The sequence below is a fragment of the Phascolarctos cinereus genome, unplaced genomic scaffold (assembly GCF_003287225.1).
Source record: "Phascolarctos cinereus isolate Bilbo 61053 unplaced genomic scaffold, phaCin_HiC Scaffold_726;HRSCAF=1367, whole genome shotgun sequence".
Taxonomy (NCBI): domain Eukaryota; kingdom Metazoa; phylum Chordata; class Mammalia; order Diprotodontia; family Phascolarctidae; genus Phascolarctos; species Phascolarctos cinereus.
In genome coordinates this window covers 103416248-103442919 of record NW_027556098.1, presented here as the reverse complement: position 1 = coordinate 103442919, position 26672 = coordinate 103416248, and the positions used below count along the sequence as shown (strand labels likewise).

The 26672-nt window shown below is 39.3% G+C and overlaps 1 protein-coding gene across 1 annotated transcript in view; it reads left to right on the top strand.

The window, feature by feature from the left end:
* Nucleotides 1-26672, top strand: part of CFAP44 (cilia and flagella associated protein 44) — a 142243-nt gene that overhangs the window by 213 nt on the left and 115358 nt on the right. Inside the window, exons 2-4 of the mRNA XM_021007126.2 lie at nt 13237-13371; nt 14017-14185; nt 22194-22356. Coding sequence (XP_020862785.1) covers nt 13245-13371; nt 14017-14185; nt 22194-22356 — 459 coding nt within the window. The 5' untranslated portion in view covers nt 13237-13244. The remainder of the gene's footprint in view (nt 1-13236; nt 13372-14016; nt 14186-22193; nt 22357-26672) is intronic.

Sequence of the window (26672 nt, the reverse complement as noted above, 5' to 3'; positions counted from 1 at the left end):
AAAAGCCCGGGCCCCCAGCCTCTGCCTAAGAGCAGGCTAACTTCGATTCGTATTCACCCTGGTCTTGACTGTCAGCCTCCCACTTCGTTCGTCCTCCTCCTCTCTTTCGTTAGCTTGCAGACATAAATTCACACACACGCACACACCCCTCTATTCTTCTCCTTTCTCTCAGAGCTCCCCAAAGAGTGAGCGTCTTTTTCCTCATTCATACATTCAACAAATATATGTATATGTGTCTGTATGTATATATTTATAGATGTTTATACCGAAACTAGCAAGTTGTAGGTTAATAACATTTAATGGCATAATTAGGATCCTCAAAGTTCTGGACAAAATAGAAGAATGGGTTGAATGTAGAAAATTGTATATATTTTGTACATATTTTTGTGTACTTTGATATGTACCCTTTTCATGCTAGGTAGGTGGTGCACTCTTAGATAGAGCACTGGGTCTGAAAGTAGGAAGACCTGAATCGAAATTTGGTACTAGCTGTGTGACCCTGGGCACTTGCTTTGTCATTTAACCTCTTATTTGCCTCCATTTCCTCAACTGTAAAATGGGGTAATAACAGCAAATACCTAGTAGGGTTGTTGTGAGGATCAAATGAGAAAATATTTGTAAAGTGTTTAGCACAGTGCCTTTCACATAGTAGGTACTATGTAAATGCTTATTCCCTTTGCCAATAGACTGCAAGCTCTTTGAGGTCAAGGGCAGCTCAATTTTTGTCCATATTTGTACCTAGTTTAAGCCTCTCACATAATAGGTGCTTAATAGATGGTTGCTGATTAATTAAAGAAAACCAGCTACTTAAGGATCTTAATGGGAGTTTTTGTAAAGAAAAAAAAAGACCTGGTCAAAGACTTGGAATTACTGGTAAACGAGAGGAGCAGTCACTGGTAAAACATACAGGAGACTGAAGAAAGTATACTTGTCATATAACTTATTATAAATAAATGTAAATTTTCTTTTTTTTTTCTTTTGAATTTTTTTTTAAAGCAATTGGGGCTAAGTGACTTGCCCAGGGTCACACAGCTAGTTAAGTGTCAAGTGTTTGGTCTGAGGCCAGAGTTGAACTTAGATCCTCCTGACTTCCCAGCCGATGCTCTACCCATTGTGCCACCTAGCTGCCCCAAATGTACATTTTCAATGTCAGAAAATTACATTCTGTGTCACAGAGATTCTAATTTTGTGATTTCAGATTGCATGTATTATTACAATGAAGATTCAAAAACCTCCATTCTACAGTAACACATAAGGTGAAATGTAAAAAGCTCTAAGCTGCACAAATAGCTTGTCCCAGTGCTGCCTGCCTGTTGTTGTTCAGTCAGTAAAAAAAAACATTTATTAAGTGCCTACTATGTATCAGGATACAAAAAGAGACAAAAGACAGTCCCTGCTCTCCAGGAGCTCACGATTTAATCAGAGATAATAAGCAACCTCATGTGTACAAGCAAGCTATATACAGGGTAAATAGTAAATAATTCAAAGAAGGAAGGCATTAGAATTCAGAGAGGGTAGGAAAGGCTTCCTGTAAAAAATGGGATTTTATATTTATAGCAGCTCTTTTTGTGGTGGCAAAGAATTGGAAATTGAAGGACTGCCTGTCAATTGGGGAATGGCTGGACAATTTGTGGTATATGATTGTGATGGAATACTGTTGTGCTATAAGAAATGATAAGCAGGATGTTTCAGAAAACTTAGGAAGGCTTATATGAACTGATGCAAAGTGAACTGAGCAGAATCAGGAGAACACTGTACACAGTAACAGCAATATCGTCCTATGATCAACTGTGAATAGCTGTTCAGTAAAGACACCAACTATGCCATTTCTTAGGTAGGAGACACAGGAGGGCTTCTAGCACCTCTCTCACTAGCAGGTTTACTTTTGATCCGGCCACACAGGAAGACAGGAATGGAGTCATAATAAGGGGTTAAATAAGCTTACTTTAGTATAATCTAGTCTTCTCAAAGGGGGTTGCTGGTAATGGGGGCACCAGCTCCTACAGCACTCCCTAATTACGCTTCTTGAAAGGGCAGGTGAGAATAGGCGTATAACTCCTTCAAGATCCTCTAAGCCTCAATGGGGACTGGTTGAGGCAAACACATTGCCCCCAAGACTTGATGGAGGTACATGCATTCCTCTATGCATTACCCAAATGCCCAAAATGGGTCCCTACCCCCTTACTGACCAGTGCCCACATGCTTTATAGGGCAACATTAAGCTCACAGTTAACTTTAGCAATATTGTCATGACCTAGCACAGCACAGGTGTACATTATGTCATCCCTGTATCTCACTGTGCAAGCGTGGTGGAGATGTTTTCAACCATAATCTGTGGGAAGTATTATCTAGGATCCTGGAACTATTATCTAAAAAGGATAACAAAATCCTCCTTACACACACTAAAATTCACCTTACTTACAATGGATGGCATAGCTATTTTCAGCAATACAATGATTCAAGACAATTCCAAAGTACTTATGGTATAAAAGCTGTCCACCTTCAGAGAGAGAGAACTGATGGAGTATGAATGCAGACGGAAGCCTACGTTTTACTTTATTTTTCCTGTTTGGTGTTCTCTTTTGCAACATGGCTAAAATGGAACTCTGTTTTGAATGACTACCCATGTATAATCTATATTAAAGTGCTTGCCTTCTCAGGGATGAGGGGAAGGAGGGAATTTAGAACTCAAAATTATTTTAAAAAAATTAAAATTGTTTTTACATGTAATTAAAAAAAATCATTCTTAAAAAATTAAAAAAATATCAAAAGAAAAGAAAATGGGATTTTAGTTGAGACTTTAAAGACTCTAGGGAAGCCAGGTTGTGAAGATGAGGAGGAAGAGTATGCTAGGCATGGAGGACAGAGAAAATTCCTAGAGCCAAGAGATGGAGTGTCTTGTTTGTGGAACAGCAAGAAGGCCATTGTCACTGTATTGAAGAGTACATGGTGTAAAAAGACTGGAAAGCTAGTACGAGGCTAGGTTATGAAGGGCTTTGAATGCCAAGCAGGGTTTTGAAATTGATCTTAAAGGCGATAGGGAATCTCTGAAGTTTAATGAGTAGGGGAGGAAACAGTCAGACTTAGGCTTTGGGAAAATCTCTTTGATGGCTGAAAAAAGGGTAGATTGGAATAGGGAGAGACTTGAGGCAGGAGACCCACCAGGGGCTACTGAATAGTCATGAAGTGAGGGCCTGCACGAGGGTGGTGGCAGTGTCAGGGGAGAGAAGAAGGTACACTTGAGAGATGAAGGCAAGGTGAAATTTACAGGCCTTAGCAACAGCTTGAATATGGGAGGTGAGAGATAGTGAGGAAGAAAGGATAACACCGAGGTTGCAAACCTGAGGAACAATGAGGATAGTATTGCCCTTGACATTTATAGAAAAGTTAGAAATGGGGGTAGCCTTGGGGGGAAAATGATTGATTCAGTTTTGGACTTGTTAAGTTGAAAATGTCTACTAGACATCCAGTTGTAGATTTTTGAAAGGCAGTTGGATATGCAAGATTGGAAAGTAGGCAGAGAGATTGGGGCAAGATAGGTATTTTGGAGAATCATAAGCATAGAGAAAGTAATTCAGTCCATGGGAGCTGATGAGATCACCCAGTGAGGTAGTATACAGGGAGAAGAGGACAGAGCCCTGTAGGACACCTCCAGCAAGGTGTGGCCTAGATGAGAATGTAGCAAAGGAAAATGAGGAGGAGAACCAGGAGAGAGTGAGTGGTGTTCTGGAATCTAGAGAGAAGAGAGTGTCAAGGAGAAGTGTAAACGGCTGCAGAGAGGTCAAGGAGAAGGAAGACTGAGAAAAGGCTTTGATCACCAAAGGATTTGACAACTGAGAAATCATTAGTGACTTCAGAGAAAACAATTTTGGTGGAATGAAGGGGTTAAGAAGACACCAAGAGAAGAGAAAATGGAAGCATATCTTAAGTCTTTCAGAACTGTTTTGGATCATTGTATTGCTAAGAATAGCAAGTCAAATATCTGTTGTAGATGCTCATTTCAAGGAGCATAGCCACAAAGGGGGAAGGGGGAGATACTGTACAGGACAATAGGGGATAGAAGGATCAGGTGAAGGTTTTTTGATGATGAGGGAGACATTGGCATGTTCATAGACAGTAGGGAAGGAGCCAGTAGATAGGGAGAGATTGAAAATAAGTGAAACAGTGGGGATGAGAGAGGGAGCAATCTATAGGAGAGGACAAGATGGAATGACATCATTTGTGCAGGTAGAGGGCCTGTTAGCCTTGGCAAGGAGTAAGGCCACCTCATCATGTCAGACGGGATGAAGGAGGAGAGAGTGGCAGAAGGAAAATGAATGAAATGAGAGAAAAGGGAACTCGTGGCAAATGGCCTCAATTTTTTCCTTTAAAATATAAGGCAAAGTTTCCAGATAAGATGATGGGGAAGAGGAGCCATGGGAGTTTTGAGGAGAGGTGAAAAAGATTTGAAAGAGCTGCTGGGAGAGTGGATAGTGAATTGATAACGGAGATGTAAGATTGCCTAGTAGCAGTGAAGGCCCGGTTGAAGTTGTATGACATATATTTGTAGTGGACCAAATCAGAACAGTTGTGTGATTTTCTCTACCTAATCAGTATGCCAGCAGTATCATGTGTTTGCTAAAAAAATTCATGAGTCCTTTGTTGTTGTTATTGTTCGGTCTTTTTCAGTCATGTCCAACTCTTTGTGACCCCATTTGGGATTTTCTTGGTAAGATATTGGAGTGGTTTGCCGTTGCCTTTTCTAGCTCATTTTACAGATGAGGAAACTGAGGCAAAAGGGGTTAAGTGATTTGTGCAGTGTCACACAGCTAGTAAGTGTCTGAGGCCAGATTTGAACTCAGAAAGATGAGTCTTCCTGACTTCAGGCCCAGTGCACTATCCATTGTGCCACCTAGCCGCCCCTCAGGAGTCCTTAGGGTGCATTAATAGAAGTATAATAACCAGAACAAGGGAAAGTATAGTGTCACTATTCTCTGCACTGTTTAAACCACATTGGTAGAACTGTGTTTTAATGAGTATTATATTCTAAAAGCAATATTGACAAGTAAAGCCCACATGTCATTTGGGCTCTGGCCCCTACCACAATGGACCTGGTTATAACTTTGGGGAGTATTGTCTTTTATTATTTTTTTTTAAAATAATATTTTATTTTTTCTCAATTACATGTAAAAACAATTTTAACATTCTTTTTTTTTAATGTTGAGATCCAAATTCTCTCTCTTCCTCCTTCCTTTACCTCCTCCCTCCTTGAGAAGGCAAGCAACTTGAAGTAGGTTATACACGTGCACAAAACATGTTTCCATATTAGTCATGTTGTGAAAGAAAGCACAGACCAAAAAAAACCAAACAAACAAACAATAAAAATAAAGTTTTAAAAAGTGTGCTTCGATTTGCATTCGAACTCCATTAGTTCTTTCTCTGGAGGTGGATAACATTTTTCATCATAGCACCCTCAGAACTGTCTTGGATTATAGTATTGCTAAGAATAGCTAAGTCATTCACAGTTGATTATCATACAATATTGTAGTTACTGTGCATAATGTTCTCCTGATTCTACTCACTTCATTTTGCATCACTTCATATAAGTCTTCCTAGATTTTTCTGAAAGCACCCTATTCATCATTTCTTATAGCACAATAGTATTCCATTACAATTACATACCACAACGTGTTCAGCCATTGCTGCATTGATGGGCATCCCATCAATTTCCAGTTCTTTGCCATCACAAGAAAGCCTCCATAAATATTTTTGTACATATAGGTTCTTTTCCTTTTTATTTGATCTCTTTGGGATACAGACCTAGTAGTGGTGTTGCTGAGCCAAAGGGTATGCACAGTTTTATAGCCTTTTGGACAGAGTTACAAATTGCTCTCTAGATTGGTTAGATCAGTTCACAATTCCACTAACCATGTATTAATGTCTTAATTTTTCCACATCCCCCTCTGACATTTGTCACTTACCTTTTCTATCATATTAGACAATCTGAAATGCATGACATGGTACCTCAGAGTTGTTTTAATTTACATTTTTCTAATCAATTGTGATTTAGAGGGTTTTTTTCCCATATGACTATAGATAGCTTTGGTTTCTTCTGAAAACTGCCTATTCATTTACTTTGACCATTTGTCAATTGAGGAATGACTTGTATTCTTAAGAATTTGACTCATTTCTCTATATATTTGAGAAATGCAATACAACTATTTTGGAAAACAATTTCAAATTGTGCAAATAAAGTGACTAAAATGTCTATAACATTTGACCCAGAGATTCCACCACCCAGAGATTATACACCAAAGGGGCCTTTGGTAAGAAGAAAGTCCCCACATATACCAGTATATTCATAGCAGCACTTTTTGTGATAGCAACGAATTTGACTTGAATTTCTCTTGTTATTGATTTGGAACATTCTTTAATGTGGTTGTTAATAGTCTGCAGTTCTTCTTTTGAGAGATATTTGCTCAAATTCATCTACTTGATGACATTTAAATAGCATTAGGTTAACAAAGCATTTTATATAACTTTATTATGTCCCTTGATGCTTGCAATCTGTGAAGTGGGTACAAGGATGTGTTGGAGCCATCTCCAGCTGGATCACAAGAGCTGATTATTAAAGTTTCAATGTGAACATTTACTCCTCAGAAATTAGTGAATGCTACAAATCAGTTTCTGACTTGTTTTATTGATTGTCTAGACATAGGAAAGTGATGGAGAAAATGTTAATGCAGATTAAGCTTAAACTTAAAAATGTTTCATGTATATATTTTTCAAAGAGCTGCAGGCACATTTATACTACTTCAAGTATTATTATAATGGTGGGAGGAGCATCATGGAGGAGAAAATTCAGTTTGCAAAAGAAAAGAGGACTGAAATTAGACTTTATTGCATGATGTTACCTAGGGTTGACTCTGATGGGAAGCATCACTTGATGAATTTGATAAGATTTAAACAATTTTATTTATGAATGCTTTATTTTCATTTTATAAACTGCAAAAGTACAACATGGCACAGCAGATAGAGAGCCAGCCTTAGAGTTAGGAAGACCTGGGTTCAAGCCCCACCTTTGACACATACTACTATTATAAATTTGGGCAAGTCACTTAATAATAAGAATTGCTAACATTTACATAAACCTTAAAGGTTTGCAGAAAGCTTTCCATACGTTATCTCATCTGGTCCTCACAAATCTTTGGGTGCTATTACTATTCCCATTTTACAGATGAAGAAACTGGGACAGATAGAGATTAAATGACTTGCCTAGAGTCACACAGCTAGCAAATGTCTGAAGCACAGTTTGAATTTGGGTCTGCCTGATTCCAAATTGACGCTATCCAAAGTAGCATCCAGCTGTCCAATCTCTCTGTGCCCCAGGCAACTCTCTAAGACTATAATTGGCAGAACTATTGTAGGTAGGCACCAACAGACTGATTTTTTTCACTGGAAAGTTTGAAATAATATGTATGGACTGAAAAAAAAAAAGCAAAGTGGTTTAAACTGCCTTGGGAAAGACATGTAGAAAACTGCAGCATTTTCTCTGAAAGAAAATTGTTATAGATACTGTATGGGAAAGTTTATTTACAATGGAATGACTAGGGAAGAATTTAAGAATAATTGCTGTTCAGTGGTCCAGATTTCAGATTTGAGGTCAGGTATCAAATCTGAGGTTGAATGGTGAAATTCTTAACCCCAGTATTTTTTATTTATGGGTTTATTTGTTTATTTGTTGCTTTGTTGTTTTGCTTTGTTTTGCTTCTTGGAGATGAGAGGGAAGAGAGTTCGTTGTTAAAGGGAACCACTGGAAAAATCTCTGTCTGCAGAAGTAACTTACCTCAAGACATAATTTGTAAATATGTTTGAGGCTGAGTGATCATACTTGGTCACTTTCTCAAAAAATAGAGAACTGGGAGAGGTGTGGGGGACATATGAATAGAAACAGTGATTTATTGAAGCCATAGCTGATGCTATTGAGTACCAAACAAATTGTACAGGTGTGTCTGTGTGTTGGGCCTACTTCTCGTTGGTGCCTGGAGTCTTCTTACCCTAGGATGAATGCATATGGAAAGGCACCCAATAAAACAGTGTAAGCTCCAACATTCAGGGGTCACTGATGGTCCACTGGTGGCCCTGGCACAGTTGGAACCCTTGAAGTGCTGAATCATGTCTTTTATCAGGACCAAAGGGACCTGGCTGACTACATCACAGGCTGGCTCATTTCTTCCTCCTATTCTAATGCTTTCCTGGAAATTGCTTTAAGTAATGATTGAGTCAAGTTTCTTTACCTTTACCCATTTCCAATTTCATGTATTAAAAATGCCATGCTGGGGCAGAGCCAAGATAGCAGAGTAAAAGCAGTGACTTGCTTGAGCTCTCCCTCAAACCCCTACAAATACCTATAAAAAGTGGCTGTAAACAAATTTTAAATCAGCAGAACCCAGGAAAAGAGTGAAACAAATTTGCAGCCTGAGGCAGCCTGGACGGTTGATCCAAAAGTTATATCACTCTGGTCAGGTAGAGGTATGAAGTTCAGTATGGGCACATAGGTAAAACAGGCCTCAGCAAACCTGGAGCAGGCCTCAGAGGACTGAATCATGGGCAGCTGTGGTAGTTTCCAGATTTCTCAACCCAAATGCCAAATACAACTTAGAAAGTCGGTAGGAAAATTCTGTGACTATGGTGAGAGAGAAGCACGGTTCCAGCCCCAGTCCCCAAGCATGGCCCCGGGGTGGGGGCTGCTTCCAGAGCTTCCAGCCTACTGACTGAGGGGTAATCAAGTGGCTGATCACAGAGGGACTGCCGGGATCTCTTTGCTGGTGCTGAGGCAGGAATTGCTTGCTTTGTCTGTCCTTGGATCTGGGTCACAGTTCTTGGTGGCGGTCCTGGGGGGGAGAAGGAGTGCTGGCGTGGTGGAGCTTGTAGTGGTGGTACAGAGAGAATCCTCCTCCCAGTTCCAAGGCAGAAAAGAGTGCTTGTGGTCACTCATAGACCAGAACACAGGCCAGGAAAAGAGTAAACACCTCATCCTTTATCATACCACCTTGGAAGAACTGAAAATTTACTAGAAGTATCTCTGAAAACAGCTGCACAAAACCCCTGAAGCTTGGGACAGTACATTCTCTACACTGGAAGCAGACCCCTACCTTAACAGAGTTTATAACTCAAGTAATTGGCTGGGATTATGACCAAACCTTGCAAAAAAGTCATATCATTGACTCTTTCTTTGGTTACAAAGAAGATGGAAACATACAACCAGAAAAAGACAATAAAGTCAAAGCTCCTACATCCAAAGCCTCCAAGAAAAGTATGACTGGGTCCCAGGCCATGAAAGAGCTCAAAAAGGGTTTTGAAAATGAAGTAAGAGAGGTAGAGGAAAAATTAGGAAGAAAGATGAGAGTGATGCAAGAAAAATGATTCAATAGCTTGGTAAAGGAGACAAAAAAATACTGAAGAAAATAACACCTTAGAAAAGGCTAGGCCAAATGACAAAAGAGGTCCCAAAAGCCAATGAGGAGAAGAATGCTTTAAAAAACAAAACTGGTCAAATGGAAAAGGAAGTCCAAAAGCTTACTGAAGAAATGCTTCCTTAAAAATTAGAATGGAGCAATTGGAAACTAGTGAGTTTATGAGAAATCAAGACACTGTAAAACAAATCCAAAAGAATGAAAAAATAGAAAACAATGTGAACTATCTCATTGGAAAAACAACTGATCTGGAAAATAGATCCAGGAGAGATAACTTAAAAATTATTGGACTATCTGAAAGCCATGATCAAAAAATGCCATGTTGGAGCTGTTATAATTTCACTCAGTGTCTTCTTCTTTTTATCTTTTCTTCTACTTTGTTGTTGATTTTATCTTTTATTCTGTTTGATAGTCTAACTTGCCAGACACAGATGGTTCTGAGGATGACTTCCACATGAGTTAGTAGTTATTTTCCTGTCTATTAAATTATAGTCAATTCATTTCTTGTGTTATGTTGTTCAGCCTTTACTATTCCAAAACATTCTGGCTGTCTTCCTAAAGAAAGTATTCATATATGTTGCAATCACATATATGAAAATATTTGTGTATGTTGTAATTACATGTAACAGATGTGATTGCTTTGCTGATTTTGCTTAGCTTTTTTTTTTTAACAGGAAGGTTTAACAGTGGAGGTGCTATGACGGGGTGTATGGGAAGTTATATAAAAAGACAAAATGCACCAAACTTTTTTTAATAAAACAAAAGAAAATATTCACCCTGTATTGGCACAAAGCTTCTGAGTAATCTTTATGACGTTGACCTATCATGTTTCTTAAATCTGAACCATATTTCCTAACATACTTTTGGCCATATTCTCCAATATATACATACCTTTGAAATCATTAAGTACCAAAGTAAATGGTGATTGGATTTGAAGGTTTCTGCCAAGATCTTCGTATTCTTTCCTCTACCTCTTCATTCTTGGCAATTTTTGTTCCATAAGCTGAAACTGTCTCCCATGGAAACTTTTTTTGCTTATGATCATCATTGAATGCTGCAGGCCAGGATGACCAAGGATGCTGTGAAATGATGATTCTTATTACTCTTGAGCACGTGATTAAAACACTTCTGATAACTTCCTTGTTTGACTCTTAAAGGGGAACCTGAGTATCATCTTTCCATTTAGTGGCAATTTTCTTGAGCTCTTTGGTTTCATTCATGACAAGTATGCCAATGTTGATGTAGGTCTGTTCCTTAATACATCAGCCTGCTTTTGGGGAGGGGCAAAGACCTCACATTTTGAATTAATGATTAAATTAATATTTATAAATGGTGGCATCATTAAGGTTTCAGTGGCATCAATAGAGGACAGCGGAAGCCTTGCTCATTGTTGGACAAAGCCCCAAAAATGTCTAGCCATGGTACAAAGAAGTGAGAGCAAGATAGACAGAAAGTAAGAATACACGTCAACAGTGTGAGATCCATTTAGACTTGAGAGGGGACCTGGTAAAGCCAGCTGGTTTATGATATGAGTTGTAGTGTAGACAAGGGTAATCTGATATTAATTTAGGCATACATAGTACCAGGTAGGCAGGGTCAGAAGAGAGTAAAGCAGAATATCAGGTTTGAGAAGCAGGTCCAAGATTGTAGTCAATATAGGTAAACATACAAAGAATAGTTAAGTAATGTGACAGACGCATAGCAATCAATCAATTAAATATTTAGTAAGCATTTCCTGTATGCCAGGCACTTTGCTGGGCTCTGGAGATACAAGTACAAAGAATGAAATAATTTCTGCTTGCAATAGCTCTACAAGACTGAAAGCCTTTTGGTAACCACTCCCTCCTTCCAGCCACTGGCTCTCCCCTTCTTCACTATACCCTTATCCCAAGTTCTTCCTCCCACCCTTCTTCTTGACAATTAAAGGATTCTTCTGATAGCTCTGGTGCCTGACACAATTTATTTATCTCAAGTCCACCAGCTGGAATTTGGTAGCAACTTCGAGGCTTTTTTGCAGACTGGTGGTTGTCCATAGGAGTGAAAGGATTCTTATAAACTTACCATCTGGTTGTTTCCCCAACTCAGTTATAAGCCACAGAGGGACTCTCTCTATTTCTTTTACATCTCCTCCAGTGCCTAGCATAGTGCTTTATTCAGAGAAGATCCTAACCAGTTGGTTTATGAGATGAGTTGCAGCATAGACAAGAGTGATCTGATATTAGTTTAGCATACATAGTACTAGGTAAGCAAGGTCAGAAGAGAGTAAAGCAGAATATTGAGTTTGAGAAGCAGGCCTAAGATTGTGCCAGTGCCTAGCACAAGTGCTTTATTCAGAGGAAATGCCCAGTAAATACTTCCTGAATGATTGAGATCATCCTGGATCTTGTCATTTTCCTTCTATCTCCATGATGACTTCATGATGAAATACATTTGTATTTCAAAAACAACTCCTATTGGCTTTAGAATACTTAATACTTCATAGTTATATTTGAATATAGATAACTCTAGTCCCTGCTCTGGAATGCTTGCTACCTATGTACCCCCTTTGAGAAGAAAGGCATTATTTTATAGTTATTTTCTTTTATTTTTTATTTAGTATTTTATTTTTCCCCACTTACATATGAAACAATTTTTAACATTTGTTTTTAAAACTTTGAGCTCCAAATTCTCTTCCTTCCTCCCGCCCCCTCCCCATATTGAGAAGGCAAGCAATTTGATATAGGTTCTGTATGTAGTCATGCAAAACATATCTGTAATAGTCATGTTGTGAAAGAAAACAGACAAAAAAAAACTCAAGAAAAATAAAGTTAAAAAAGTATGCTTCAATCAGTGTTCAGAAACCATCAGTTCTTTCTCTGGGGATGAATAGCATTTTTCAACATAAGCCCTTCAAGATTGTCTGGGATCGTTGTATTGCTGAGAATAGCTAAGTTATTCACAGCTGATCATCTTACAATATTGTTGTTACTTTGTACACAATACATGTCACTTTGCATCAGCTCATGTAAGTCTTTCCAGGTTTTTCTGAGAGCATCCTGCTCATCATTTCTTATAGTACAATAGTATTCCATCATAATCACATTCCACAACTTATTTAGCCATTCCCCAGTTGATGGGCATCCCCTCAATTTCTAATTCTTTGCCCCTAGAGAAGAGCTGCTTTAGATATTGCTGTACGTGTTGGTCCTTTTCCTTTTTGTTTTTTATCTCTTTTGGGCTACAGACCTAGCAGTGGTATTGCTAGGTCAAAGGGTATGCATGGTTTTATAGCGCTTTGGGCATAGTTCCAAATTGCTCTTCAAAATGGTTGGATCAGTTCACAACTCCACTAACAGTGCATTCGAGTCTCAATTTTCCCACATCCCCTCCAATATTTGTCATTTACTTTTTCTGTTGTATTAGCCAATCCAATAGGTATGAGGCAGTAGCTCAGAGGTGTTTTAATTTGCATCTCTCCAGTCAATAGTGAGATATAGTATTTTTTTCAAAAGGCATTATTTGAAAAACAAAGAGAACAGAATTATCAAGGTCTTCTTTTCACTTTCTTATTTTCTACCATCTGTTAAGCTACAAAACAAAGAATTCTCTTCTTGATATCAGTTCATATAAGATTGCTTCCCTATCTCCCACCCTTTGCCCACCTCAACTCTTAGTGTATGTAACCTGTTTTTGTTCTGTGATTCCATTTAAGCCATGCAATTCAAATTAGGGACCAAGGCCTGGGTAGAATTAATAGCCCCTAAGACAAAAAAATTACAATTTTTTATTTTCTTCCCATCAGTTTCTAACATGGATCAGGACGAAGAATCAGAAAAGCCAGATGATGAAGAAGATTATTACGAGGAAGAAGATGAATTTGAAACAGAAGTAGAAGAATCTGAAGAAATTTCTGAAAGAACAGACACGGCTCCAGAACGTAGGGGAACACAGGCCCAGTGGGGTGGGATATGGGTGGTGCATGAAGGTGTAGTGTAGATGAATAACACTATCGTTACATCAGTTCCCATTATGACTTTAAGTATATCCTGATCATTTTCTCAGTAGAGAAGTAAATGATCATGAACCAATGCAAAGATCAGTAACAATAGCTAACATGTATGTAATGCTTTGAGGTTTGCAAAGTGCTTTACAAACATCTCATCTGATCCTTGCAATAACCCTGGGAATGTAGGGACTATTATTACCTCCATTTTACAGATGAAGAAACTGAGGGTGAGAGAGATAAAGTAGTTTGCCCAGGGTCACAAAGCTATTAAGTGTCTGGAGCTGTATTTGAACTCAGGTCTTCCTGATTCCAGGTTCAGGGCTCTCTCTACTGTGCCCCCTGGCTGCCTTAAGAACAACCATGCAGGATTAGTGATGATTGCAAAAAAAAAGATTCCATTTCATGGAATGATGTTGCCTAAAACATCCTAATCTCCCAGTTCCTCACTTCAATTCCCACTACCTTCTCCACTTTACATGAATGGTATTCATTCCTATGATTTCAGCCACCACCTCTAAGACTTTCTGAGGGCTCTTAGATTTTATTATCCTCAGTTATTGTCTTTTCATCTTTCAGAATCTGAATATTCATATTCTGAAGATCCTTTCCTTGAAGAAATCGAAAAATCAGGTGAAGAACCAGTGAAGAAAATTTCAGAGAATTTCTTCTACAAATATAATGAGGTGGCTTCAATTCCTTTTGTGACCCAAGACTCCGGCATACCATTAAACCTCCTCACACTGATGTATCCCGTCTATCTGAATACGTATACAATAGAGGTTTCTCCATTTGTTGGATCCTTTTTTTGTTGAGGCAATCTGGGTTAAATGACTTCCCTAGGGTCACATAGCTAGTAAGTGTCTGAGGCCGGATTTGAATTCAGGTCCTTCTTGACCCAGGGCTGGTGCTTTATCTACTGTGCCACCTAGCTGCCCCCATTTGTTAAATACTTTTAAAAAGTAGTTTGCTAGTTAGGGGATTATGGTCAGGACACATGGTTAAAGTTTGTATTGAATAATTATTTTGCCACAGAGAAAAATAGAGTGAAATATTTATCTTGGGCAAGCTCTATCTACTACATAGTTGGAATAGGCAGAAACTCATATGCCTTGCTTTGAGGGAAACTAAAAGGTCTTCTTCCCCCTGGGTACCTCCTGAACTCTCCCTGAACTATAGTGCCTAAAATTCTCACCATGCTTTTAAGGCTTTGAAAGCCATTACTAAACTACAAATATGTTTTCTGGGAGGTTTAACATATTATAACTATTACTAGCAATGAATGTATTAGCAGAAATGGATGGGGAATCAGAAAGCCCTGGATTCTAGACTAAGTTATGTTGCCAATTCGTGGTCAGATCTTGAAATTCATCACTTTCCCTCTCTGGGCGTCAATAACTTATCTGGAAAGTGAGGAGGCCGTGTCAGATGAGCACTATTGTTCCTTTCTGAATTATGATGAGGAAAGCTACACTCCATGTCAAAATACCAAGCCCCATCTACAGCCATTCCTTAGGCTCAAGGCTGGCAGCATTTTTCTGTAGGATGAACCTGAGACCTCTACATCTGAGAACATCATTGGATTGTCAGATTGTCCCCTCCCATTGCTGACCTTGTCAGACTTGTCACCTGCTGTTCCACAAGGTCTGCTTTCTCCACACTCTCAAAGAAAGTTTTTGAGCCCTAAAACCCCAGGCCCAATTTTCCAGTTTTTTAGCCTTACACCATCATAGTCTATGGTCAGAAGGAAAATTTGTGCCAACATCTCTACGTGTCCATTTCATCACTATATTCAAAAAGTTTTTGAGCCAGCTTCCAGCTTAGCTTACCATTAAAGTCAAGTTTCCTTGAGCTGATTTTCCACCTTATCTCAGCAATGAGTCAAGTTTCCTAGCAGAGTTGCCACAAAGTTTTCTTCTCCTCCCTAGGTGGTTTGAATTAGTCAAAAGGAATGTTTGAGATTGAGACTAGAAGAAAATGTTCTGAGCACAGCACACCAGGCACCTCCTTTGAAGCATCTTTCTTATCCTTCAAGGCACCCTTAAATCAATGTGTTCATCCTCATTTCCTTTCCCACTCCCTGTAGGAATTGTACTTTCAATCAGTCTTTGCAAAACACACCCTCTTCCCACCCCTCTAACCAAACTGGTCTCCATCCTGCCTCTCCCTTTCCCTTCTTCCAGTATCTTTCAAAAGTGGACTGACGCTGAATTGGATGTATTTGACTGTCCTAACCAAAGACAGTCACTTCAGAGGGAATTTGGTAGAATTCACTTTGTGCTGACTTGCCTGAAGCTGAGGCAAAGAAACTAAACTAAAAGGAAGCCCCTTCTCTTCTCCCTTCCCTTCCTCCTCCCCTTTTCTTTCCTTCCCTTCCCCCTCTTCTTTCCCTTCCCTTATTATGAAGAGACTGAGGTCCAGGGTGATTTAATGAATTGTCCAAAGTCAAACAGGTAGGAGATGGAAGATCAAAAATTTGAACCCAGACCCCTCCCCTGATACCAAATATAAATCTATCTCCATTCTGTCATGCTGTATTGGGACTGTGTTATCTGCTGGGCAATAGAATCTCCAAAATCAAGGCTTTGGTTTGGGTGGGAATAATGACATAAGAACTAAATATAGACAATGACCAAATTGAAGTGGTGTTTAGAGATCATAGTCTGGGGAGGTAGTGAGGGGAGAGAAACTGTTGGTAAAAGTATCTAGATCTTTGTTTTATCCTATCACAGAAACCACTTCAGCTGCAGGCAAATGTAAACAGCATAGTTTGAGGAATGCACCTATGAACCTAAACACAATTTCAGAAAGTGAGCCTTTCCCAAATCTCAGGATAGCCTGATAATACTACTGGAGACTGTAGGAACCTGTAAGGGAAAAAGGCCCAGAAGCTGGAGCCTACACAGTCTGAAAGAATGCGCCTGATCAGAAGAGACATGTTATAAGCGAAGGTAAGGAGCAGACACGGTAGAGAGTGCACACAGTTGATGGGAAATCCAGCCACACACCTTGCTCTCAAGTATGCAGTGGTGATCCTGGAGGTTCAGATTAGCTATGGTGCTACAGCTGAGGTGCTCTAGCCTCTCCAGAACACTGTTTACTTGTGGAAAGGTCAAGTCTACAAAAGACCAACATATATTGGTCTCTGTGAGATAGCTGAGACTGGGAATGAGTATATTGACAGTGCTCAGGTCCTGTTAGCTAATTCTAAAGTTGAGAATGTCACAGAGTGTTTCCCAGGTTCTAGGGATCTAGAATAGTCTATAAAACAGGCTATAAGAAGCTTTGTGTATGGTGGTGGTGGGGAAACCAGCAGTACATTCCAACATATACTGGTGAGCCTGTTGGCATTCACAGACAACAACCAAGGAGCTGAGAACGGCTAAGCTCTCCATTTATAAATAATAAAAACAAAGACTTTTATTTTCTCTAGCCCCATATGCATGTATTTTGTAAACCTGTCAATTCCTAGGTAATATTGCTTACCTATGTCTAGTAAAGCAAATGCTCTTTTACTGAAGATTATTAATACTCTAGGGGCAGCTAGGTGGCGCCGTAGTGCACAGAGTGCCACACCTGCAGTCAGGAAAACTCATCTTCCTGAATTCAAATCTGGCCTCAGATTCTTACCAGCTGTGTGACCCTGGGCAAATAATAAACCTGTCTGCCTTACTTTTGTCATATGTAAAATGAGCTGGAGAAGGAAATGGGAAATCACTCACTATCTTTGCCAAGAAAACCCCAAATGGAGTCATGAAGAGTCAGACACAACTGAAATGACTGAACAGCACACAAATTGCAAAGCCCCATATGAAAGCAATAGTTAAAAAAGTTGCTAATGATACGTTGAACCTGTGACAAAGGCCAGTCAGAGCAGGAGGAACAGGACTGGTGTATGTCGAGGGAAGCCAGAAGTGAAAATAAAAAGAATCCAAACCAGAAGATAAAGATTATTCCCTGGAAACAAAATTGTAAAGGTCATATTGGGGCACCAAAAATCCCTAAAAGAAAGCTACTGAAGAGAAGTAACATCAGATGCAAGAAGACTAAGAGAGTCAGATCACTTTGGATTTCACTCTCTAAAGGAGGTTATTATTAAAAGAAAAAAAAATGCAGTGGTAGATTTTGTTCATTTTGACTCCAAAGAGTGTGCCAAGCCTGATGGTACTCTTTCAGCTCCTGTCTATGAAAACTCACATTGAAAAAAAGTATTGGCCAAGATGGCAGAGAGATACCTGAGCTCTCCCCAGTTTATGCTAAGTCAAGCCTCTAAATGGATTCTGGAGCAACAGAACCTACAAAAAGACAGAATGAAACAATTTTCCAGCTTAAGATAACTTAGAAGGACTTCAGGAAAGGTCTGCCTCTCTTGGGTAAAAGGGGAGCACAGTGTGAAGCAGCCCAGTGCAAGCAGATGGAGGCTCTTAGCCACAGCACAGATCAACAACTGAGGCCCCTGGATCCTGGCTCAGCAGACCATCTGTGAGACCTCCAGCCCCAATGTGGAAGGCACATTTCCAGCCCCAGAACCTAGGCTACAATAGGCACAACTAGGCCAGACCACCTTAGCTCAGTGGGCAAGCCACAATTGCCTGAGGCCTTAGCACAGAAAGCCAGTGACCAGGCCCTTGGCCGCCAGTGCAAGAAAGCTGGGACAGTGCAAACTCCCCCCCCCCCCCCACAGCTCAACTTTAAAATATGAGCAAAAAAAAAAAAGCCCAGACCATAGGAAGCTACTATGGTGAAGGGAAGATAACACAAACTCAGAAGAGAACAACAATGTCAAAATGCCTACATGTGAAGCCTCAAAGGTGAATATGAATTGGTCTCAAGCCCCAGAGGTCCTTTTAGAAGAGTTCAAAAAAGATTTTAAAAATCAAGTAAGAGATGTAGAAGAAAAATTGGGAAAAGAAGTGAGAGTTATGCGGGAGAATTATGAAAAAGGTGTCAACAGTGTAGAAAAGGAAGCACAAAAATTGAGTGAAGAAAGCAACTTTTAAAAAAATAGAATTGGCCAAATGGAAAAAAAATCCACTGAAGAAAACAACTCCTTTAAAAGTAGAATTGGCCAAATAGAAAAGGAGGTAGGTATAAGCTAACTGAAGAAAATAATCCCTTAAAATTAGAATTGGGCAAGTGGAAGCTAATGACTCTATGAGACATTAAGAATCAGTCAAACAAAATCAAAAGAATGAAAAAGATAGAGGAAAATGTGGAATATCTCGTTGGCAAAACAACTGACCTGAGAAATAGATCCACGAAAGATAATTTAAGAATTACTGGACTGCCTGAAAGCCATTACCAAAAAAGCCTGGACAGCATCTTTCAAGAAATTATCAAGGAAAATTATCCTGATATCCTAGAACCAGAGGGTAAAATAGTCACTGTGAAAGAATCCACTGATCTCCTTTTGAAAGATATCTCAAAATGTAAACTCCAAGGAATATTGTAGCCAAATTCCAGAGTTATCAGGTCAAGGAGAAAATACTGCAAGCAGCCAGAAAGAAACAATTGGGAAAAAAAAAAGTATTTATATGAAATCACCCCTTCCCCCAAAAGAACTATGTGAGTCTGTAGAATTTTATACAGCTGGACATGGTAAGGATTATTCTGATCTGAATAAATACCCTGCTCTACATCAGTTACAGAACCATGAAGGAAGATGTTGTGCCTCTGGACAAAGAGACAAAAGTGAAATTGATCAACTCAATGTGACTGTCTCATGATTCAGAGTAAATCGTTACAGGACATTTATTGGATTAGCATTTGAAGACAGCTATGACAAACTGGTGATACAGTTTTTGTCTGGGAGATTATAAAAGGATACACAAGGGTTTCATGTAGAAAAGTGTGTCGAGGAAGGTAACGAGAGTTTTGTGAATCTGGCATGTCTGGGAGCAGGTGACAGAAAATTGGAACTCCTCAACCTTCTGCATGGTGACTTTGTTATTTCAAGAATAGCCTACTATTAAGTGGCATAGTTGCATGTGTTCATGAGGAGCAAGGATGCCTTCTGTTGGATGACTCTGAGCCAGCCTTTTACCTTCTACCTTTGCAAGAGGTCAGGGGAGTACCTGATATATACCTGGGACATGCTTAGGTCTCATTTACCTCTAGTGCCAAGTAGTCCATGGACCACATGAGGATGAGAGGGTTCAGCAACCTGAGAGGTAAGTAACCATGTCTGTATTCAGGAGAACATTTTCTAGGGTAGCTACCTAATATGGTCCTTCTGGGGCTTATGGATAATGATGCACTGTGTGGGAATTATGCCCAAACCCCTTCATTATGAAGTTGATTTTGTGGCTTTAAATGTGTAGAGCAAATAGATTCCAGCTGGTCCCCTGTGACATGTGTGAAGCTAGAAACTGGATTAGAGAGTGCCTGGAGGATCACATGTTCCTGGTAAATCACAAAGGACACTCCCAGGGATACATTCTTTTCACCTCTGACTTGCCTTCTGACCAGTAATGGTTGGACCATTAATGGCTTATTGAAACAGGGAATCTGAGGGCAGAAAAATGTTTTGTGTTGCTGGATTTCCTGTCATTCAGTGTGGGATCTGTACCAAGATCTACTTCCTAGCTACATTTGTGGCATGTCTCTCTAGATTGGGACACATTCTTTTTTTTAGCATTTTGTGGAGGCTTCAGCTTCTGGGCCTCTCATGGACTTTCTCATTCTCAAATAGTGTTATCAGGTGTCCTAAGGTTTAGGCCAAGGCACATGTCTTGTGATTGTCTTTGGGTGCATGGGGTGAGTTCCCCAAACCACTGTTTTTGTTTGTTTTCAAATTACATTTTTTCAGTTAACCAAAATCCATCTTCTCTCTCTCATACTTCCTGCTTCCCATTAAAAAGGAAAGAACAACAAAGATCTTGTAACAAATACGTATAGTCAAGCCAAACAAATTCTCTCATTGGCCATATCTGAAAAATTATATAGCTCAGTGTGTGCTTTGGATCCATCAGCTTTCTGTCAGGAGGTAGGTAGCATTTCAAACCATTGTCTTTAGGTTTGCTTGCAATTAGAGTACTTTCAGAACTGGGATTAAAAACAAAATCTAGATTTATTTAACCAACCCCTCCCCCCACCACAGTCAACAATCCCTAAAACCACTTTAATTTGTACATTGTCTAAAATCATTGCCACCCAAACCAAAGCTTTGATTCTACATTCTATTGACAACAGACAACTTAGTCTCAAACAAGCCTAGTGTAGTGGAAAGAGCATTAGATTCACCAATAGTGAATCTGGGTTTGAATGTTTATTTTCCACCTCTTACCCGTATGACTTTGTACAAGTCACCTAACTCCCTGGGTGTCTCTCGGTTTCTTCATCTATAAAATGAAAAAGTTGGAATAGATGACCTCTGAACTCCCTTCTGGCTAGAAATCTATGATCTTATGACCATGAAATTTTGCAAGTTAAAAAATATTTTGCCAACCTAAAGTTGTGTGTGTGTGAGACAGAGAGAGAGAGAGAGAGAGAGAGAGAGAGAGAGAGGAGAGAGAGAGAGAGAGAGAACACAGAAGTCATTATAACATTACGTTCAGATCTCCAAAAAGTGACTGGCTCAAATTCCCTTTAAAGCATTTCATCAGTTTTAGTGCTCTTTTAAGAGACAAAGGGAAGAGGAGGAAGGGGTGGGGAGAGAGGCCGGTTGTTGAACAGCTTAGTTGAAGGGTCAGGGCTCCGGTGGGGTTTTGAAGATTGATTGAAAGTCTTTGTCCATAGAGATGATAGGAGGGGATATGGGTGTGCAAATTGATGGCAAATTTCCTTGAAGAGATGGAAGGGAGCTATTTGAAATGAAGTGCCTGGCATGGTAAGTTCACAATCTTTTCTTCTTGTCTCAGACATTCTTTTTTTTCCAGAAGAAGAAATTTGAGAACACAATCCTGCTGAAACTTAACAAAACACTGAGGTAAATGGGAGATTGGAAAGCCAGTAGGGCTTTGGGGCTTCAACCTTCCTTCTAGTATAGGGTGTAATGGTGGAAGCTGGAAAGTGGTCAGGGACACCAGGCTCAAAAAGTTTTCTCTCAGCCTTGAGGGTATAAGGGGGAAGTTGAAAAGGGAATTAGTTTCAAAGTAAGGAGAGAACATGTCTTACTTTTGAAGGATTTGGAGACAAGAGGTGATTCCATCAGTGAGGGGGGCTCATTGCATTCACTCATCTGGGGTGATGCCAATGATGTCACATGGTAAATGGATCTTGGGAGTGGGGTTAAGGCCAATGATGCCCCAGGGGGAACCCGTATGGCAGTTACAGTGATGCCACAGGGTAGGCCAGGTTTGAGTTTTACTGAGAGTTGTAGAAAGAACTTAGCATTTTGACATGTTCTTTAACCTCTTTTTACTACTGTGATTTCTTTCACATTATGGAAGCTGATTCAGTTTTAGAGAAAGAGAGGAAAATTTACTTGATTATTATCTGAAGAGACTTTTTATTTTATGATAAAGTTGAGATTTTTAAGGTGAATTCGGGATGGCTTGGGGGAAACTTAAAAAAAGTTGAAAAAGCAGCAGTAGTAGGACTTTTTCTGCTTAAAAACAAAACAAAACAAAAAATATTCTCTTAGCATCACAAGGTAAAACTTATGAATTTTAAGGCAAAGATCAACCACTGGTTTATTCTGTATATAGCAAAGAAAATAATTTTGTTCCATCAATTTCTGTTGTAAACCTGTTTGTTATTAGAAGGGTGGTATGTCTACTTTGGAAACTTTATCTTCCTTGACAGTTTTGCATTAGACATTCCTTTGGTTATGACTCCACCAGGCGGGCCAATTTGCATCTTCTAGACAGCCAAACCTTAATCTTCATAGCTGGCAACCAGATAGTCTTTGTGGATTTGACCACCTTTGAGCAGAGTTACCTCCGGAGCAACAGTGGTAGAGGAATTGGTGCTCTTGCGGTATAGCTTTTAGTCACTTCTGGGGGTGGGAGAAGATTCTATTTCTGTAATCATTTGAATCCATCAAGTAAGGAAGACTCATCTTCTTGAGTTCAAATCTGGCCTCCATCACTTACTAGTTGTGTGACCCTGGCCAAGCCACTTAACCTGGTTTCCTTCAGTTCCTCATGTGTAAAATGAGCTGGAGAGGGAAATGGTAAATCATTCCAATATCTTTGCTAAGAAAATCCCAAAAGGGGTCATGAAGAGCTGGAAATGAGTAAAAAATGGCTGAACTACAACTATGTGCCAGGCTCTGTGCTATTATTAAGCTCTTACTATATGCCAGGAACTGTGCTAAATGCTGGGGGTACAAAGCAAGGCAAAAAAACCAGTCCCTGCCATCAAGGAGCTCACACTCCATTGGAGGAGACAACATGTCAACAACTACGTACAAGCAAGATCTATACAGGTTAAAGTGGAGATAATCTCAGAGGGAAGACACTGATGTTATTGAGTATCAACTATATCAACCTCATTAGACATTATGGGGGACAGAGGAGAAATACAAGCAGTCCATGACTTACAGATAGACTCTTAGGCTTATAGGTCTAAAGTTGAAAAGGGGATTAGTTTCTGGCAAGAATCTTTGCCAGCAATGAGAGAGAGAGAGAGAGAGAGAAAGAAAGAGAGAGAGAGAGAGAGAGAGAGAGAGAGAGAGAGAGAGAGAGAGAGAGAGAGAGAGAGAGAGAGAGAGAGAAGACTCCCTGTGATTGTCCTTTTCCTTTATAGAGATAGACAGTGGAGGCATCCTTGCATCCTTGATCTCCTTGGGGATAACTTCCTCTTGCCATTTAATCCAGAAGATTTCAGTCAGTGATTTCTGCTGGGGTGGAATTCATGCCATGCATTTTGCCACTTGAGAGGAGCCTTATGGCATTCAGTACCTCTTCTTCAGCTGGAGGTTCAGCTAGATAGTGATTGACTTTGATACATGACCTAGCTATAAAGAGAGATGTTACAAGAAAATTAGAAGAACACGGAACATATTATTTATTAGACTTATGGATAGGTGAACAATATATGAATAAACAAGAGATAGAGAGCAGAGTGAAGTGTTAAATGGATAATTTCAATCAAATTAAAAAGGTTTTATACAAATAAAACAAAGCCAAGATCATAAGGAAAGCAGAAAATTGGGAAAAAATTTTATAGACAGCTTCTTAGATAAAGGTCTCATATCTTAAATATTTAAAGAACTTTCTAAAATCTATAAGAATTGAGTTATTCCCCAATTGATAAATGGTCAAAGGATATGAATGTACAATTTTTAAAAAAAGAAATCAAAATAATTTATAGTCATGTGAAAAATGCTCTAAATCATTATTGATTAGAGAAATACAAATTAAAACAACCTTAAGATAACCTTTTATGCCTATTAGATTGGCTAGAATGATTGAAGGGACAAGAGAAAAATGTTGGAGGGGATGTGGAAAAATTGGGACACTAATTCATTGTTGGTGGAATTGTGAACTCATCCAACCATTTTGGAGAGCATGCTGGAATCATGCCCAAAGAGTTATTAAACTGCCTAAAGTCCTAGACCCTTTGACCCAGCAATTCCAAAGATGATTAGTAAAAAAGGAAAAGAGCCTCTATGTTCTAAAATATTTATAGCCACTCTCTTTGTAGTAGCAAAGAATTGGAAATTGAAGAGATGCCTATCAATTGGGGAGTGGCTGAACAAATTGTGGTATATGATTGTGATGGAATGCTACTGTGTTATAAGAAATGATGAGCTCAATGATCTTAGAAAAACACAGATAGATTTGCATGAAATGATGAAGAGCAAAAGGAACAGAACAAAGAGAACATTGTATATAGTAACAGCAATATTATTTTAAGAACAACTTTGAGTGAATAAGTCATTTTGACTATTATAAATACCCAAATTAACTACAAAGGACATAGGAACGAAGATGCTGTCTGCATCCAGAGAAAGAACAGATAAATAGAAGTATATATAGCATGTTCATATATCTATATCTATCTATATCTATATCTATATCTATATCTATATCTATATCTATATCTATATCTGTATCTATATCTACACATATATAATCATATGTATACACACATATATATGTATATGTGTATGTATGTCTAATGGTAGTCATTTGTAGGGCAGAGGGAGAGAAAGAAATTTACACAATAACTTTATTATGTATATAAAAGTAATAGCAAGTTGTACATAATAGACTTGCACTTTCATGTGCAACCATCTTTTTTATTATACTATGTTATGGAAATTCTTGTTTTATCCCATAAATTAAAAATAAATAAAATTTTTAAAAAAGAGGGAGGGATTGACTGCAACTTAAGGCACATCAGTGACTTCAGTATTAGTTGATGATGCGTACTATGGAAGTGTTCAGCCCATCTCTCCAGGATCATGTCCTTGTCAGTGATCATTTTGGCTCCATCAGCACTGAATAGTTGAGAAGCACCAGAGGTCTTTGTCCCATAGATAATTTTTAGCACATTATAGAAGCACTTTGGATTATTGCTGTTGGCATAAAGTTGAATTTCACTTGCCTTCTTACTGGGGCAAGAATCCTGCATCTCTCTAAGCTTCACTTGTACTTTACTTTTGACAAGAGTTAAACACTACCTTCCTGGAGACAGACCAGCTGCCCTGCTCGTAAACCCTGTGGAGTTCTCATTTCTTGTTTAGCAGCTTCTGAATTTCCCCATCATGTTTGTCAAACCAGTCCTGATGTTTGTGAGTGTTCTGGCCCAGATGAACAAATACAGTGCTGTACTCTAACTCTTTGAAAGCTGTCCCCTCCTTTTCTGCTCTGCTATTATTAACTGTGTGCTAACTCAGCTTTCCCTTCAGGTCAGCAGTGAACTGTTCACTAGGGAGAAGTGATCTAATCTGTTGATGCTAATTCTGGCAGTCATCTTGCCTTGGGGCTTCTGCTTTTGCTGAATGTGAATTTTTAGCTTGGAAGAATGAGTCTCTGATTGGTCCAGCACTCTATGTCACACATTGCCTTCATCATTCTTACATCCTCCCTCTCTCTTCTCCTTACAATGACATAGTTTATTAAATGCTACTGCTTTCTGTGAGTGTGCATCTAGGACATTTTGTTAGGGTTAAGTGAATGGATGTTGGTGATGAGAAAGTCATGAGCACACAAATCTTCAGTAGTAAGTGGTTGTTGCTGTTTCTGACTTTGTTCCTCCCAAGGACTGCCATGTCTAATAGTCTGTGCCTCCTCTGGTGTTAATCACCTAGAAGTACAAGCTTATCCTCTTTTGGCACATTGATGAGGAGGGTCTCCAGGTGGTCTTAGAATTTTTTTTACACCTTACCTGTGTCATGGTGGGAACATACGCACTGATGATCATGGTGTGGCACTTTCCTGCAAATGACAGTTGCATTGTCATGAGCCTGCTGTTTACTTCTTTTGGATGGAATACCAGCTTGCTGACTAGATTAAATCCTTTAGTTGGAAGACATCATCTGTCTGAGAGCCAGTGTGGCTTCAGAAAGAGCCAAGGAATAGTTGACATAGTATTTGCTGCCCTACAGCTCCAGGAGAAATGCCAAGAGCAGAACAGAGATCTGTACACAATGTTCATTGACCTGACCAAGGCCTTTGATACTGTCAGTTGTGAGGGCTTGTGGAAGATCTTGGCAAAATGTGGTTGCCTGGAGAAGTTCATCAGTATTGTCCACCAGTTTCGTGATGGCATGCTTGTGAGGGTGCTGGATGAAGAATAATGTTCTAATGCTTTCCAAGTTGCTGATGGAGCGAAGCAGGGCTATCTGCTTTCCTGTGATGTTGTCAGACACCTTTAATAAGGATGAAAATGGAATCGAGGTTAGCTACTGCACTGATGGTAAATTAGTTAACGTGAAAAGACCATAAGCCAAGACCAAATTGGAGTGAGTGCTGATGTGTGACTTTTTGTTCTTAGATGATTGTGTACTCAGTGCAGCCTCTGAGGCTGAGATGCAACAGATTATGGGTTGATTCTCTGCTGCTTGTGCTAATTTTGGCCTGAAAATCAACATGAAGAAAACAGAGGTCCTCCATTAGCCAGCACCACACCATTTATACATGGAACCATTGTTCACAGTAAATGGAAAAATTTTGAATGCTATGGATAAGTTTCCACTTACTTTGGCAGTATTCTTTCCAAGGATGTCCACAAAGAAGATGAGGTGGTTTCATGCATTACCAAAGCTAGCTCAGCATTTGGGAAGTCCCTAAAGAAAGTGTTGGAGAGAAGTATTGGGCTGCATACCAAGCTGAAGATCTGCA